Source organism: Oculina patagonica, chromosome 3 (assembly GCF_052425735.1).
Source record: "Oculina patagonica isolate OP01 chromosome 3, crgOcupat, whole genome shotgun sequence".
Classification (NCBI taxonomy): Eukaryota; Metazoa; Cnidaria; class Anthozoa; order Scleractinia; family Oculinidae; genus Oculina; species Oculina patagonica.
The window spans coordinates 24,734,471-24,748,577 of NC_135760.1; the positions used below are offsets into that span (position 1 = coordinate 24,734,471).

Consider the following 14,107-nt stretch of genomic DNA (forward strand, 5'->3'; position numbering starts at 1 on the left):
GAAGGGTTCAATATCCAAGCATAAAGACCTTTAAATATTTTAACCTGTCCACAGAAAAAATTCCTGTTTCCAAACCCTCCCCACCCAGCCGATTGTTGACGCGTTCGAATCATCTGATATCTCAACCTCGTTCCCAGGGCTTTTCCCTAAGTAATTTGCCAAAATAACAAAGGGAAAAGCCCGGGAATGAGGCTACAGATAATAACTGCAAAAGCTCAAAATACACTCTAAACTTGTGGTGCCTGATCAGATCAGCTTCTTTATTCTCATAATCTTAATGTCTGATTAATTTTAGTATTTTGAAGAGAAATTATATGCTGATCTCTGCTGGTAACTTAGCAAACGGCACTGCGTCAAATACTACAAGAAACAGACAGGTTACATCCAAGATACCGCAACAAAATGCCTTGCAATCATAACGAATCTGTCATTCAAAAGAGAAGTGACTGGAAACTAGTACAAATTATGCGCGCGAGTGTCGCGCGAGCTGCGTAATTTTCAAAACACGCACGCGCTGGAAAGCCTTTGCGCGCTCGCGTAGAAAAATCCAAAAATTCACTACATAGAGCAGTATTTTGCTAGTGATGTTGTTTTATTTAAAGCTCCTTGTTAGTTTTTAGACTTGTAAATAATTTTTTTTTTATGGATTTATGACTTCGGTAACCCCTGTCGCGAAAATACCGTCAACACAAAATGGTTTTCATGAAATGCCACTCAAAAATAACGTCATCAAAGAAACCATTCAAGACGTAAAATGCGCAAAAGTTCTCAGACTTCGAAATGCTTGTTTCGTACAAGTTGAATTATTCGTCGATATTTGAGGAATCAAATAATTAAGCATGTCGAGATTGGTTAAAATTATTGTGTTGGTTTGTTTTTTGATCGTGCCTGCAACGGTACTTTTAACTGAAGATGATCCGGATTATTTCCCGGCAGAGTTTACATGCTCCGACTCGGGTAAGCAAAGTGATTCCTGATTTTTTTTTCTCCTCTCCCGCTTTTCAGTTTTAAGGAAACCCGCCTAATCTTTCTTATTTTTACAGGTGAAAAAAAAAAGCTAAATTTTACTGAGAAGTCTATAAGTAACTTAGCACTTTTTCGCAACATGCGCAGTTTTGAAACATTCTTGGTACCGTGTGATTTTTTTTTTCTTCCACGTTCAATATTATTTATTATTATATATATAGCGAGATTTTAGCAATAAACCTGATGATTCTATTTGCTATATCGTGAAAAAGCGATACGTCCATCAGCTTCGCGTAAGCTCTCGTTTAACCAATCAGCACAGACAGTACGACTAAACCAACACAGCGGAGAATAAATGGTTTCCAACGAGGTTGAGAAAGCGAGCGGCAAGTTGCCCGACGGCAGATGCTGAACAAGCTACATGTTTGTTCTACAACTTTGCAGAACAATGGAAAGCAAGCCAACAGAAACACGCAGCCAAAGAAACAGCAGTGAAAATCACTCGGAAGGAGAAGCGAGTGAAGCGAGGAGACAACTCACGGAACACAACTCCAAGGACCTAAGAACAGGACCGGGACGCTGGATTGTTTGACCGATTTAACGACTCCTTTGTTGTCACATTTGTTCTCGCCAGTGACAGAGTTATCGCTGGAAGCCCGATGCGAACAGTATAAATGTACGAGTGTGTTATTAAATAAAGTCTGCAGGAAAGTGTCGCCAGTACCAAGAAATAGCGAATCGCTGTAAGCAGCAGCAGCTGTTCTCGCGCCGTTACGGCAGGAACTGGAAAATCGGCGTAAGTGCCGCAATTATATAACAGGAGTGCGGACACGGCAAAGGAAAACCACTCGTCGCTACGCCCTCGCGCGCGGCGCCCTGAAGTAATCTATATATATTCTTTTTCCAACCATTGCAGATTTTAATGTTGCTGCACAAATTCACTGGATTGCAGAAGGTATGTTTGTTAAAGACTAGTGAGGCCTCAAAGAGATTGTACTTGAAAGGCGCTTCTGTTTCCATGCTTACCAAGTGATTGTTTTAACCGCTGTTTTTTCTGTCTGTACTTTTTCAGTGTGGAGAAGGAACGCACCATACGAAATTGGTTATCCGCTATTGTACAGCACTCTTGTTGTTCTGCCATTGGTCCCATTTCTGTGTTTACTGATACCGTCCAAAGAAACTCTTTTGCGGCAGGTCAGTATGAGATTTATACGAAAAAATATTCGAAATAAAAACTACGGTTCTAGACCACGGGCAACATAGACGTCGTCGCTCCACTTCCGGTCACCACGTGAACGGAACCGACCGGAAGTGGAGTGCGAAACTGCGTTTATTTAGCCAGGCTAGAAGACGTTACGTGAATGTTTTAATGTTGTGGCCGTTTTTTATTATCCATAGTACGAAGAAGAACAAAAGCGAAGGCAAATGGAAGCAGAATGTGAAAATGATGATGATGAAGAAGAATATTATGTCCCTGCACAAGAACCCTGCATTATCACTGGCTCCACGGCCCAGTCGCTCCAGGTCCCTGGTACTCTCCAAGAGCAGTAGTTCAATTGGAGAGAGACTGGTAGCGGCAGTTGAACAAAACAAGCCCGAGTTATGTGCACCACGTGTTGTCATGGAGACGCCTTTAACAGACGAGAGGGAGGAAGGCGAGGTTACAGTGGGTGAACAGTACCCGAATTTGACAACGGTAGATACCGCTGACAGCTTCGACCGCATCAAAGAATTGGCTGAGAGAATTTGTCCTGAGTCAACGTTGGGGTGAGGTTTAGGACTTGCAGCTAATGTTGAGAAAGTATAAGAAATTTTATTTGTAGGTAAGGTGAAGTCTGTGTCGAGTCAAGTGGCCTATACAGCCGGAGCTTGTACCGGTTTCTGTAGCATTAAGCGTCTAGGAGTATTTTTCACTCCCCCCCCCCCCCCCTGGATGGGATGCTAGTCCATCGCAGGGTTACCCCCAACGTAAATTCGCCAGTACTCATTTTAAGATACACCTGGGTGGAGAGGGGCACTATGAGAGTAAAGTGTCTTGCCCAAGAACACAACACAATGACCCCGGCCAGGGCTCGAACCAGGATCGCTCTATTCAAAGTCCAGCGCGCTAACCATTTGGCCACCGTGTCTCCCATTTTACCTTTAAGAGAAGTTGAAAATTTTGTTGTGGTTTGTTTAAAGATGGATTTCTTTTATTTTTACAGAAAAACTTGTGTCATGGTTGCCGCTGGCGCTTTCATTTCCTACGGGATTTACCGCCTTCTCTCGTAAGTTGAACTGACCTCTCCCTTTTTGAAGATTTACAAACTGTCGTAAAACAATGCAATGAAAGCATTATTTCTCTTTTAAATCGTGTTCACTTCCAAAGTAGTTTTAAGCAGTCTGAAGTGAGTTTCACTTTGTTCATTACAGTGCAGTGGAACCTCGATTTAACGAACCTCTATATAGCGAAGTCCTCGGTATAACGAATGATATTCTTCAGCCCGGCCAAAATCACAGTAAAATGTATGGAACAGGACCTCGATATAACGAAATCCTCGTTATAACGAACACAATCCAGTAGCCCAAACGTAAAATGTACCCCGATATAACGAGTTTCAGTTAACACGCGATAAAAGAACAGATCAACAAGGACGAAAATACTTTACTCCAAACAGGAAAACAACTTCAAAGACATATGTCCATACCTGTGTGGATATAAGGCATTAAAGCACAAATGTTATTTTTGACAGTCGTTCAGTTCATTAAATGCTGGGTAGTGCAACGTCACAGCGTGAAAAACAATTATTAACTATACCTCGATAAAACGAACAGTTTGGTTGTTTTTCCGCAAATTCGTTATATCGAGGTTTTCGATATAACGAACCCTCGATATAACGTTTGCCCTTCTTCGGAGCCCACCGACACAGCACAATAGTTGAGTAATAAAACTTACACTTTTCTTTTCTTTGTACAGGAAGTAAACGTCTAATTTTGGATTAGAAGAAAATGTTGTAAAGTGTACGCCGGAAAAAGTTGTAAAGTATTACTTGTATATAATTGTCAATATTGTTACGTTGGTGTATAAATCAGATTCGGAAAAAGTTGCAGCGACATTACTTGTATATACTGAAAAGCCACTGAGTTGGCAATGTTACTGGGTGTAAAATCAGACTTGTAATGAATGGTTTGATACAGCTCGCTGTATCCAGTCGTTTTTGTTTTCACAAAAAGTTATTTATTATTAAAAATACGTTGTCTTTCAACTTTTGATTTTAAGTGTGTTGGTTTTCCATCGGTTAGCCTGTCCCAGACTGTAAGATTGTGGAAAAAACGAGCGAAAGACAGCAAAAATGGAACGGCTGTTGACGAAATGATTTTGCTGCCATTCGCTCGTCTTCCAATAATCTGATCCAAAGAGCCCGGGACAGGCTATCGCGTGATTGTTTTGTTCATTGCTCAAAGCATTTGATTGGCTTATTAAGTTTGACCAAATTAGTGTCCGGTCCCTAGCCCCAAACCAATCGGATTCCTATATGAAACGAGAGAAATTATAATAATCTCTGACGCGGTTGCCATTTTGTGCGCTGGGCTTGGTTGTTTAAAGGATGGATAACACTATTCACCGGATAAATCACTATCCAGTGCATAGAGTAAGTTTGTTTTGTCAACACGTATCCACTGGATAGTGTTTTATCCAGTGAATAGCGTTACTCACTTTTTGAACAATTGTGCCTGGTCAGCAAAGTAAGCAACGACAACAAGCTACGGTAAAGGCTACCTCCACCAATTGATAACAAATTAAAGTTTTTTGTAGGCTTTGATTCTCCCGGTTACATAGTTAAAGGTAAATTTTTATTGATTTCAAATGCCGCGTTTAACCTTAAGTTTCATTATTTTTAAAACAGTTTAAAAATATCCAGTGGTAAATCCATCATCCTTAATTTTTTAAAAATCTTCTGCCGAAATACATTATGAAGAACGACCCGGACGCCTCATTAAATACCTTTTTACAATTGATTTTTTTTGCTGGCTACATTGCAGCTCTATTATTTCTCCATTCCTAGAATTCGTTCACATCTTCGAGGAAAACCTAGGATAATGAGTCGGAATAGTTCGGAGAAATTAGAAAGGTACAAAGCACTTCGAGAGTTTCCGATTCAGTTCCGGTCTTACCCGAAAGTTACTCGTAGAGTACGGCCCTTTCCGACCGAAGATGCGAAGTTCCCTCCAGTTTTAATTGAGCCCAAGTTTCTCCTTCCATTCTTTTATTGCTTTCATTGTCACTGAACTTCCTCCGCAGACAATAACAAGAGCGGACTTTAGTTCGCCAAGCTTTCCCTCTTCTTGCCACACTTTAAAAAGTCGCTCGTACACACACGCCAGAGCCGCGCCACACGCTGGTTGAACTAACATGCGGTGATCATCTGAAGAGGAAGCGATCATTTGACGTCAGAAGTTGATTGTTTGAGCCCTTTCGTACAGCGGTCAAACGCGAAAGCTCAACGCTACATCCTGCAGGGCCCGGTTGTTCAAAAGAGGGTTAACTCCTAACCTCGGGTTAAATCGACTTAACCTCCGGTTAAATTTTATCCGCAGGTTAGTTCTGTTGTTCGAAGGTAAGTTAACGCTAACCTCGGGGTAAACAGCGGGTTAAATTTAACCCACCTAGCTAGGTGGGTTAAATCGTTAACCTAGGATTAAATAGTAAATTAAATTCAATAGTGAAAGTCAAACAAAACGGCAACACTCGGCGCAATCATGCCTTGCAACCGATGAATCATGTCTGGGAAGTCTTTCTTTGCCGCGAAGTTTAAATTTTTCCACTTTTCGCGAACTTCGTTTACAGTCCGCATTTCCACGCCGACGGCATTTATCTCCACGGTAAATTCTTGCCATACGCCGTTCTGTTTTTCGTTTGTCATGCTCTTTGTCAGTTTATTCTGTAAAATGACCAAGTTCTCCGATACTTTGTTCGTTAAAACGGCTCTTTGGGTCGCGCCAAAGCCTTGTTTTCTCGCCTTGCGTGCAGGTGCCGGTGTCGCGAAAGCTATTTTTACCGCTGGCCCGAAATAAAACAGACAAACAAAGAATATTATGGGATGCTATCCGCGGGTTAGCGCCCGTAACCCGGGGTTAACTAACCGGCCGGCTAAACGTGCTTTGAACAACACCATTTTATCCTCGGGTTAATAAACCTGCGATTAAGAAATTTAACCTCTGGTTTGGCTCTAACCCAAGGTTAATTTAACCCTCTTTCGAACAACCGGGCCCAGCTGGTCTCTTCATCGTTAGCTTCTTGTACGAGGTTGTTTCCAAGCATGATGCCCGAGACTTTTATCAGTGTTTTATAAGAAAACGTTACAAAAAGTTCAGCGAAAACCAAAATACGAGACAAAACAACTGGTGAAACAACAAGTACGCATATTCTGCGTAGAAGGCTTTAAAGGCCTGAGACGCAAGTGGACGCAAGTCGAAAACTTGCGTTTACTTGCGTCTCCGTCGGGCCAGGACTAGCGTGCACTTACGTTGACTTGCACTGACTTGCGTTCACTTTGGTCGAGATCAAATTTGCACGCAAGTCAACGCGAGTTTTTACCGTTTGGCCATTTTTGGCTTCAAAGTAAAGGAGGGGGATTTCATGGATTTAAAAAACTTTAACAATTCGGTTTTAGAGGTAACTGCACACAAGCTCTACATTTGCAATGTTGAATACTCCGTCATCTTATCCGTCAGTTGTGAGTGGAAGAGATAAAGCACTTTACATCTGTGGAAACACGAAATAAATTTTCTTACCTGCGAATCTTTCACATGCCAAAACAGCTTCTTCGTCACTACACACGTGATTTATAACCTTGTGTTTCTGAGTCCACTCCAGTGCTTTAGCGGCCACTGTTCTCGCACCAAGGCACTTTGCTATGCTGTTGAAAAAGAAAAAGAAAAGAAAAAAGAAACATGTAGACGTAGAGCAGTTTTCATTTGAGTGCCGTGGAAACAAAACCAACGCAATTGTAAGGCCAGCAAATGTAAATAACACAACGAACCAATGAAAACTCAAAGCAAATACACGTGACCAGTGCAAAGCGCGGGAAAACGCGTGCGACCAAGTCGCGATTAGGTTTGGTTTGCATCTGATTGGTTGAATACAACTGTAAGTGACGCAATTTTTTCTAAACCAATCACACAGCGTGGAAAGCAAACCCAAAACAATTCCAGATTTTTTGGTCGACGCCTAAAAAGACATGCTCTAAACATTGGCGTTTGCTTGAGTAAAGACCTCTATCTTCGCGTGGTATATTCTCCCCCACCCCCCCGCTCAAGGGACGTCTGAGAAATTCTTCGACTCAAAAAGTTTTTAAAATTCCATACTGATGACGTATGGCAGCTTCAAAGAGATCCGCGTAGTGACTTGGAATAGATGTTGCTAGGTTTTCAATTTTCCTACGTGACTGAAAGATTCTAAAACAGATAGAAATTTTCTTTCTCTTTATTCATTTCGGGAAAAAGGCGCAAATATCTGTTTTTTTGGATGCCATAGCGCGCAATACAATGTTGCCAAAACTGGACACATGTTGAAACTGTTGTCCGCGATGTTTGAGAAGTAGAACAAGATTCTACTTGTGTAAATGCGCGCAACAATTTTAGCGGTCGACACACGATGCTATTTAGCTATTGCGCGAAACGTTTTTTATTCTTTTTTATTGTGCGCAATGTTGCACGGCAAGTCTGGGCCTTAAAAACATTCTTTCACGCAAAATTCTGCCAGTTAAACACTTTTAACCCTTTGTTCTCAGCTTGCTTGTTCTCGATTTCCTTCGCCCAGCCCACAGCAGCAAGGTTTAAAGGAACTATGTCACATTATTTTAAGTCATGCACAAAATTACTTTCAAATTGAAGGCAAACTTCAAAATAATAGTTTTCTGAGATAGGAAAACCAAAGAGGTAACAAGAAACCGAAAATAAACAAGGATGGTTACTAAGGAAGAATCAGACGGATTGTGAATGACACACACATAAAATATGAAATTGGCAGAGTTTTACAAGGAACACCATCTGTGTTTTAGTTTGTGAAGTTAAAGCTCATTTATTATATCTGCGATCCGTTTCAATGCTAATATTTCTTCAGGCAATAATTCTCTTTAAGTTTAACTTCTTTAAAATAATTTTCTTGACAATTCAATTCAACTAGCATACAAGTATTTTTTGACAAGTTTCCTTTTTGAATGCCAACTTTCCAGTCTTTAGGAGTAAAGAACCCCTCAGTTTACTCACTTTGTAGCTGTTAGTTTTAAGATACCCACCTTGTAATGGCATCTAACGTAACAAGCTCCCCTGCTTGGACAGCTGCATCAAAACTATCTGCTCCATTGGTTTCCATGGCAACAACAGGGACATCAGTCCATCCCACATTATGCATGCCTTGTAGCACCCCTGACAAGAGGCCGCCTCCCCCAACTGACACCACCACCATGTCTGGCTTTTCTGGTAGTTGTTCCGCAGCTTCATGAATGACGGTAGCCACACCTTCCCTTCAGAGGAAAGGCTCATGAGTGGTATTTTTAGGACTGACATTAAAACAAGTGCTAAAGTAATCATAAAAAGCCAACTAAAATCAAGGTCAGTTTGCTACACAAGGGGACCAGTAGAATTACAAGCTTATGAGAGACTTAAAAACATTCTGGGGGGTATGCATGATAGTGGTCTATATGGGAAGCTCGGCCCAGAAGATGTTCCTTTATCAGGCTGTAGATATATAAAAGGGTAGGAATTTCATGAGCTGGAGTATACAAAAGGCTAGAGAAAGCTGTCATTTAGATATTTAAAAGGACCTTTTTAAACAGACGCATGGAATGGTTAATTCATTTAAAAATTTTAAGGGGTTATTCAAGTGAAAAAATAAGAAAATTGATGCAGTATCCCTTCTGTAGGTATGTGAAAGGGGATTACCTTCTCTGTTGAAAATGGTATAATAAAAGGTAAGGGTTTAGATCTTGGCAGGAGAGTACATTTTTGCTCTTTTTTCCCCATCTCTGATGATGTAAATGGAGCAAAACAGCAAAACAAAATTGTTGGTATAGCAAATGTGCAGGTGTTTAAGGTTAGAAAATGAATGTTTTATACATACCAGATATCAGGGTGATTAAATGGTGGAATATATGCATAGCCTAAAAAGTTGAAAACACGTTTATTACAATTTGACCACAGCTTGCTATATCTAGTTCAGAACCAGGAGAACAATATGTAGGTCAAGGTAAAGTCTGCTTTAATCCAAGAGAATGAAGAAGTAAGATGGCTTATTGCTGGCACTATAACTCTACAGTCAACTCTCTCTAAGACAGACACCATCGGGACCGGCCCCAACTGTCCGTCTTAGAGAGGTGTCTGCCTTATAGAGAGTCGAGGTAATGTGATACCAGTAATTCTGAGATAATAAAGCTAAACGGCTATGCACAGTGAATACACGTCTGTTTAAAGCCTCTACACTAGCAAAACCTACAGACAGGGACAAGAATAATATTAGAAAATTGACTTGTTTGATCATTACAATCAATAGTTTACTGCTTCTAAAAAGTGAGTAGTAAAGTGAGCACAAACACTTAAGCAGAGAACTAATCCGTTATAACAAATTGTTACTGGTGAGTTAGTTTGGTATCCTGAAGGCTCTGACTAACTTTGCTTTACGTCGATACGAAGTTTTGAAGTATTCACTCAAAAAAGACAGTTCTCAAGTGTCCATTGAAGGTTTTAAAGTGTCCGTTGTACGTCAGAGAGGTGTCCGTCTTATAGAGAGTTCAGTTACAGTAAAATGACTGAAAAACGGTTAGGGTTAGGACCACAATTTAGTTTTCTCTGACCAAGATGATGTGAAGATGGTGTCCTTTACAGAGATTCCAACCCTCCCGTTTTGGCCGGAAACCTCCCGTTTTTCAGCGATCATTTCTGGCCTCCTGTTTGCGCTGAATATTCTCCTTTTTTAGCAAAGTAAGATTATGTTTTCTCTGCTACACTAGCCATTTTTGTATGATCCTTTGTTGTTTTTCTATTGTATCTTGGCCAATCATCTCGGGCTTCTTTTACCTTGGGGGCTTCCTAGCATCAGCCCGCGGTTTTTGAACGCTGTAATGTGGTGTATTGCCTCAACTTTGTGCGGCGTTTGTGTTCGTTCATGGTCTTGCTTTATTTTTGTATGGTTTTAAGTTGGTTAATTTCCATTGACTTTGATCTCAAAACGCAGGAAATGGCATCTTAGAGGCCTACATTTTTTAAATTTTTCTGGGGGTGCATGCCCTGGACCGCTCTAGAGGCTCACAACCAAGATCTCCCTTTTTTTCATCTCAGTGGGTTGGAATCTCTGTCTTCAAACTGCTTGATTTTTTCTCATTAATGGTGTCTGCCGGTCCTCTTTTATAGCAATGTACTTAACCATGGGGAGAAATTAAATTTTGATCATATAACTTACCTGGCTGTTTAGCAAGTGTCCGTGCTCGTGCATCTGCGTCATCCCAAGCCTGTGCAGATTATAAACAAGTTGCGTCAGTGTATGTAAAGAAATGTCAATATCAGGAATGCCTTTTATATTAGTTCGTTCTGAATGTAAGCTCAAAGCCTGTTTAGATGCATGGTTTAGGTAAAAGGCTAAGTCTGGGCTCTGGCCTATTGACCCACCAGGCTGGGAGCTTATCCTGGTTTAGGTAGCATTATTTAAAGTGATTAGGAGTATTTCTATTCCTCCCTGGCAGTGGTGGATCAAGGGAAGGGGCCCAGTGGGGGACCTACTTTTTTGGTAGACAAACTTTTAATGACTCAACAGTCAACTCTTTCTAAGACGGACACTGTCGGGACCAGCTCCAACTTAGAGAGGTGTCCATCTTAAAGGGAGTTTAGTTACAGTAAAATGACTGAAAAGGCAGGGCCAGGGCCAGGGCCACGGCTTGGACGCAAAGTCAGGAGTCCAGCACACTAAGGATGTGCTGGACATCCATGCATGCTAAGGATGTAAATCTCGATGTTCAATCAAATCAGATGTTTAAGTCAGAATACAGCTTACATTGCCGCAGATTTCAACTGTTGCTCCTTCTTCTCGTATTCTTTCCACAATTAACATTGGTGTCGTTCCAGGTACCACTATAGTACATGGGACATTGAGCTTCCTGGCTGAATATGCTGCTGCAAGCCCAGCGTTACCACCTAACATTACAATTGTGTGACCCACATTAATTTTGAGCAGATAAATAACATATAATAATAATAATATAAGATTTATACAGCGTCATATCCATGGCTCATGGCACTTTATAATAAAATAGTATTAAAAACAGAAATTGAGGGACTGGTCATTATTTATTGGGGGGGTGGGGCAGGTACAAATGAGGGAGGCCATGTTCAAATTATCCTCACCCTTCCCTTTTATGAAACACATTTTTTACTGACCCAACCTCCCCCCTAAACCACTTTCTAAGTCTCCCTAATATGCATGAATAAATTTAAGTGCCCCCCTTTTTCCCTGCATAAAAATTGATCGCTCCCCCCCCCCCCATTTTTTATCACATGAACCTACCTGATGAACAAACCATATGGTCACATCCTCTTTGCATTGCCTAGAAAGTAAAGGAAAAATAGGACTGGATTGGGACCGATGAATACTGTAAAATCCCGCTTATAAGCCCTTGGCTCACACAACGTTGTAAAGTTCTTGTTTGCAACAAAACTGCAGCTAAGACTCTTTCCAATATATAACAGTCTATCAACTTATTGTTCAGCACAACTTTTCTAATTTTCTGTTTAAAGTAGTACAGTGTTCTGTGAGAGCGCTTAATATTATGGAAACAAGGGGAACTAGGGGGGCTTATATCCAGGGAGGGTTATGTATGTCTACAGGTACATGGGTCTATAACCAAGGGTGCTTATAAGCAGGGGGGAGGTATAAGCAGGATTTTACGGAGGCAGGGCAGTTCCCTGATGGCAGCTTCTTTGTAAATGAAAAAGCCTATCCAGTCTGACTTTTGGACCATACCATTAAATCGCCTTTGAAAACTCTGTTTTTCAAGAAAGGTTAAAGAAGAAGCCCCTAACATATTTTTGTTATCTATATAACTATTGATATTTGCTATTGTTGCAATTTATTATTCAATTATCAGTCTTATAAACATTATTCCAAGCAAATTCAAAGCAAATGTCCTAAATCTAAAGATGAAATTTACATAGTAATTAATTCGCTCAAACAGGACTAATAATAAAAGTCACGACAATTCTTTCACAACAACTTTAGACTGCTAAGGAAACCGTGACAAAATTTACAAACAATCATGTACACGTGTCTCACAGGGTTCTAAAACCCTGAACATCTTTCTTAATCGATTTCTTTTTCTCTTTAGAAAACGAAACCTTCTGGCTAAGTTTTCGAAGTGATCGCCTCGTGAATAGAGAAAAAACAATTGTTGGATGAATACACACACTTTCGATTCAAAAAAATCAGATAGAACCTGTTGTACAGAACGTAAATTGAAGCTCAGAATAATTTGTCAAACCTTTTGGCACAAATTGCCAACTCCTCGAATCTTGAAGGAACCTGGTGGTTGAACGTTCTCTAACTTCAAGTAAATAGGGAATCCTGCCAATTTAGACATGGCATGGCTCTCGTGTAATGGTGTTTTGATGTGAAGGGGCTCCATGATTTACACACACCAGCTTGCAGAAGTTGTTACCGACTGCAAAGTGCTAAATCAATCACCGCCAGTCACGTAACCAGTTTTCGCGCGCCAAGTTGGACTGGCGTGACAGAGTTGACGGGGGTGGACTGAGGGGAATACTAACAGTAGCAGTTTAACCTGTTTCAGGCGTCAATATATAAGGGGGGTACTCCCAAGGGGGGCCGGCGCGCGGCCACGGCGCCTGCCCCCGCAGACGGCAGGTGCCCCCCGCGGGCGACCCGCCCGGAGGGAAGCGCGCGGGGGGGCGGGAGGGGGGGAGGGGGGGCAGGGGGGGGGGGGGGGGGGGGGGGGGGGAGTGGGGAAGGAGAGAGAGGGGGGGCACCGGCGCCGGGGCGCGGCCGGGGCGTGACGTTTCTATAATAAGGTAAGCATAGATTGTATTTTTTGATATTCGCCACTATCAGGTCCTGTAACAAGTGAAAAAAGACGAAGGACTTTTATTTTCGCCCTACTATACCAGTCGTTATAATTACCGCTCTTCCCCCACCCACCCACACTTGTCATAGCACAGGATCTCCAGTTCAGCTCTCACAAGCTTCGTACAGCTTAAGGTTTGGAGAGGGGGCTATACTGATCAAAAAGAATTGTGCGTTTTAAAAATGCTTAGGCTTAACATATTTTTAAGGGATTTTACGTCTCACCACAGGTCTCATTCTTTCTGGAATAATAACGTAACAATTGACATTTTGTGCTGTAGATAATGTGGAGCAACAGGTTTATAAAATACCTTCATCTTCAATCAGTCATTCATTCATTCAATCCAGCAATCAATCGGTCAATCAATCAATCAATCAATCAATCTGAATCAATCAATCAATCAATCAATCAATCATTCAATCATTCAATCATTCAATCACTCAATCAATCAATCAATCAATCAGTCCATCAATCAATCTTTGTTTGCTTTGGACCTTGGTGTAAAAACCCTGCCAACTTTTTCTTTGTAGATCAGTATTCAACATGATACAAATAAAAGCGATGTGATTCTAAAACAAAGGTTTAAAAATATATATTTATAAATTATTTATGTAAGTGATGGAAGTGATAAAGTTGAAGTTGAAGTTGAAAAACTAAATTTTTGGCAACTCTCTGTTGCCTTCATCGGGTCACTTCATGGGGATTTGCTTTTTCTTTGATTTGGAGCTATTGTTTTTCGATTTTTCGTTATTCTTGTGGGGGGGGGGGGACAGGGGGTTCTGAACCTCCCACCTCCCGTATACGTACCTTTTACTCCCACTTCCCGTATCTTTTACTCCCGCCTCCCGCCCCTTTCCGTAGCTGTTCTCACCTGTTTGTTCCATGTCTATTGCGACATATAATGAAATGTTACGAAATTTCACTCGTTTTCTCCCGCTTCCCGCCCCTTTTCTCCCGGGCTCCCGCCCCCCTGTCACCCCCCACATTCTTCTATTTTTCACGCACCTGCGAAGAGGATGAACCAAATATGCAAG

At 41.3% G+C, this 14,107-nt stretch overlaps 1 protein-coding gene and 1 pseudogene across 2 annotated transcripts; one reads left to right on the plus strand and one right to left on the minus strand.

The window, feature by feature from the left end:
* The first annotated feature begins 765 nt into the window (after positions 1 to 765).
* Positions 766 to 3,237, plus strand: LOC144647189 (uncharacterized; annotated as a pseudogene). The gene is made up of 5 exons (XR_013569542.1): positions 766 to 957; positions 1,883 to 1,921; positions 2,039 to 2,160; positions 2,365 to 2,733; positions 3,171 to 3,237. The product of XR_013569542.1 is annotated as an uncharacterized LOC144647189 (transcript).
* A 1,554-nt stretch (positions 3,238 to 4,791) lies between these two features.
* On the minus strand, positions 4,792 to 12,672 carry LOC144647213 (L-serine dehydratase/L-threonine deaminase-like). Its single transcript, XM_078506977.1, has 8 exons — positions 12,474 to 12,672; positions 11,504 to 11,543; positions 10,994 to 11,133; positions 10,406 to 10,454; positions 9,071 to 9,110; positions 8,247 to 8,474; positions 6,742 to 6,866; positions 4,792 to 5,372 (listed from the first exon to the last, which is right to left on the minus strand). Exons 1-8 carry the CDS (start codon positions 12,615 to 12,617, stop codon positions 5,182 to 5,184), a joined length of 957 nt encoding a protein of 318 aa, XP_078363103.1. The 5' UTR covers positions 12,618 to 12,672; the 3' UTR covers positions 4,792 to 5,181.
* Positions 12,673 to 14,107: the final 1,435 nt, after the last annotated feature.